Raw genomic sequence first — 2,694 nt, 5'->3', positions numbered from 1 at the left:
CAGCCATGGTACCTGTGATGGGACACTGATCAGCACTTTCAGTTCCCCATAGCCATGGGCACCTCTGATGTGTGCTGGGGGAACCATGGAGGAGACAAACTCATGGCTGAGAGCATACAGGTCAGCATGTAAATCCTTCCTATTGTAGGGGAAAATAAGCAAACAAAAAACACAGGTGGTATGAAATAAATATGTAATTCTTCCACAAGAAATGAAGATTAAATGTCTCTGCAGTGTCTCAGGGCTACACCGGAAAGCTGTCAGGAGCATGGCCACCAGCTCGCACATGCCTCCAGCCCTGCGAGCACCACCTTTGCACCTCTCCCACGCAGACCGGTACCTTCCCATGGCTGCGTGGGTCACAGCCTGGAAAATCCCACCGCTGCTCACCTCCTACCCCTTTTCTCTTCGTGGCACCCCTGCACACGGCACTCCCACCGCTCGGGTGCTGTCTCCTGCCCCATTTCAGTGCACAGCCCCACTCCGGGACGGTTATGCCCTGCCCATGCAGGGCATCCCTCGGCCCTGCGGTCCGCCCCCCCGGCCCCGCCGCACTTCGCTTTTCCCCTCCTTCACCCTGAGGCCGGGCCGGGATGAGCCAGAAGCACGAAGCTCTCTCCCCAGCCCATCGTGGGGAGCCTGGCCGGGGGACGCAGTGACCCCCAGCTCCCCGGCTCGGGGCGCTTGGTGTTCCCGTGCGGGAAATCAAGACTTTGTCCCAAACGCCGTCATCAGAACAGTGACTTTATTAAGAGAGACGAACAGAGGATTAAAACACGTCATGAGTTCGCTGGAGCACACAGTGCACCTGTGGAGGGCAGACACGTTTACGTACATCAGTTCGTTGTAGAAACGTGAGAAATTTGGTTCGGGTGGCTGGGATATCCCCTGCTGGTTCGCCACAGATCCACACGGCTTTCTCTCCGCGGCGGCTTCGGTAAAGCGACGGCTTCCCCCCAGACCCGCAGCCGGAGCCCTGAGCGCTGCCGGCTCCCACGCCGGGCTACCCCCGTGAGTGCCTCCTGCCCGACGGGGCGGGCTGTCCCGGCCGCGGGGCGAGGGGACGGGGCTCAGGGTGCTCCCCCCGCCGCCACCAGCTCCTTCTCACGCCCAGCCGGGGCACTCCCGGCCCCGGCCCCGGCCTCTGCCCCTCCGATGGATGTCTCGGGAAGGAGAGGAGCGCCGGTCCCTCTCCCGGGTTCGGCTCGGCTCCCGGCAGGAGCGGGCTGTTTTTTTGTTTTGTTTTTTTTTTTTTTTTTTTTTCCTGGACGGACAGAAATCAGATGGGGGAGGTGGGGCGGGGAGGGGGACAGGGAAGAGAACAGCTCCACGGATATCGGATGTCACGGACGGCGTTACGCGGGCCCCCCCCGGGCCGACGAGGAGCCGAGCCGGGAGGCGGCGGTGCCTGCGCGCCCGGCGGCGAGCCCGGGGCCGCTCCGCTCACAGGCACTTGAGGAGGAAGGAGTTGCACCAGGTCCCCCGGGGGCAGTCGCAGAGCTTCCCGATGCGGGCCCCCTTCCTCACGGCGCACTGCTCCCCGGCGTCGCACTGCGGGCAGCGGCGGGGCCGTCAGCGGGAGCACCCCGGCGGCCGCCCCGTCCCGCCGCCTCCCTCCGGCGCACTCACCATCGGCACCTGCCCGAACTTCTTCTCGTAGTGCGGCACCCGCTTGCTCTTCAGCTTCTCCAGCACCTCCTGCAGCGCCTCGATCTGCAGGGACACCCCGGCACCCCATCAGCCCTCTCCCGCCCGGACAGCGCCCTCCAACCCGGACCCCTTCTCCCCCTTCCCCACCAGCTCCTTCTCGCGGGACGCTCCGCCGCCTCCTTCTCCTCCTCCTCCTCCTCCTCCTCCTCCGCCGCCGCCGGGGGGCCCCAGGTCGCGGGCGCGGCGCAGCGGGGGCTGCCCCTGCCCGCGGGCGCCCAGCAGCAGCGCGGCCGCCACGGCGCAGAGCGCCAGCGCCCGGCAGCTCTCCATGGTGCTGCCGCCCGCCCCGCCGAGCCGCCGCCGCCGCCTCCCCTTTATAGCGCCCGCGCCCTCCCCGCCGTGCGTCAGCGCCCCCCGCCGCCGCCCCGCCCCGGGAGCACCGAGACGGAGCCGTCCCTCGGCTCCTGAGCGGCGGCCGGGCACCCCGAGCCACGGGGGGAGTGCGTGTCACACGCCCGTCGTGTGTCTGTGTGCGTGTCACACAACCGTCGTGTGTGTCTGCGTGTTTGTCGCACGCTCGTCGGGTTTTCTTCGTCGGGGAGGTCGGGGCTGGAAGACAAAGGGATCAGGAAGAGGGAGGGTCGGTAGCCGTGGGGCTAAGGGAAGGTCGGACGAGAGGAGAGGAAGAGCAGGGACTGGAGGATCACCCTGCAGGAGATGGGGGTGGAGAAGAGGAGGATGGGCTGCGAGGGGGCGACAAGTGGGACTGGGTAGGTTAGGGAGGCTTGGGGCTGTAGAGCACGATGGACAACTGGCCCAGGACAAAAGTAATAAGCAGCACTTTGAGCACAACCCCGAGAAGGGGCTTGAGGCTGAGCACCACCTTGCTGAGCTCAGTGAGCACCACCTACCCCGTGCATGAAATGTGGTACCCGCCTCTTGGGGAGAAGAAAGCACAGTCACCAAAATGAGAACTGGCACCATCATGAGGGTACTGCACTCACTGCCATCATGCCTCTCCACTGATGCTCGCCTCCACAGGCT

The 2,694-nt window shown here is 65.6% G+C and overlaps 1 protein-coding gene across 1 annotated transcript; it reads right to left on the bottom strand.

Moving 5' to 3' along the window:
- Positions 1-745: 745 nt before the first annotated feature.
- On the bottom strand, positions 746-1,980 carry CARTPT (CART prepropeptide). The gene is made up of 3 exons (XM_032206323.1): positions 1,798-1,980; positions 1,630-1,713; positions 746-1,551 (listed from the first exon to the last, which is right to left on the bottom strand). Exons 1-3 carry the CDS (start codon positions 1,978-1,980, stop codon positions 1,444-1,446), a joined length of 375 nt encoding a protein of 124 aa, XP_032062214.1. The 3' UTR covers positions 746-1,443.
- Positions 1,981-2,694: the final 714 nt, after the last annotated feature.

The sequence above is a fragment of the Aythya fuligula genome, chromosome Z (assembly GCF_009819795.1).
Source record: "Aythya fuligula isolate bAytFul2 chromosome Z, bAytFul2.pri, whole genome shotgun sequence".
In the NCBI taxonomy this organism is placed as follows: domain Eukaryota; kingdom Metazoa; phylum Chordata; class Aves; order Anseriformes; family Anatidae; genus Aythya; species Aythya fuligula.
The sequence above is the reverse complement of the archived record's forward strand: the minus strand, read 5'-3'. Positions and strand labels throughout refer to the sequence as shown.

Bases quoted from the DNA above. Each gene is read 5' to 3' on its own strand.
- CARTPT (XM_032206323.1), bottom strand. From the start codon at position 1,980: ATGGAGAGCTGCCGGGCGCTGGCGCTCTGCGCCGTGGCGGCCGCGCTG. The intron at 1,714-1,797 runs GTGGGGAAGGGG...GTGTCCCTGCAG, and splicing joins CGTCCCGCGAGAAGGAGCTG to ATCGAGGCGCTGCAGGAGGT. The intron at 1,552-1,629 runs GTGAGTGCGCCG...CGCTGCCCGCAG, and splicing joins AGTTCGGGCAGGTGCCGATG to TGCGACGCCGGGGAGCAGTG.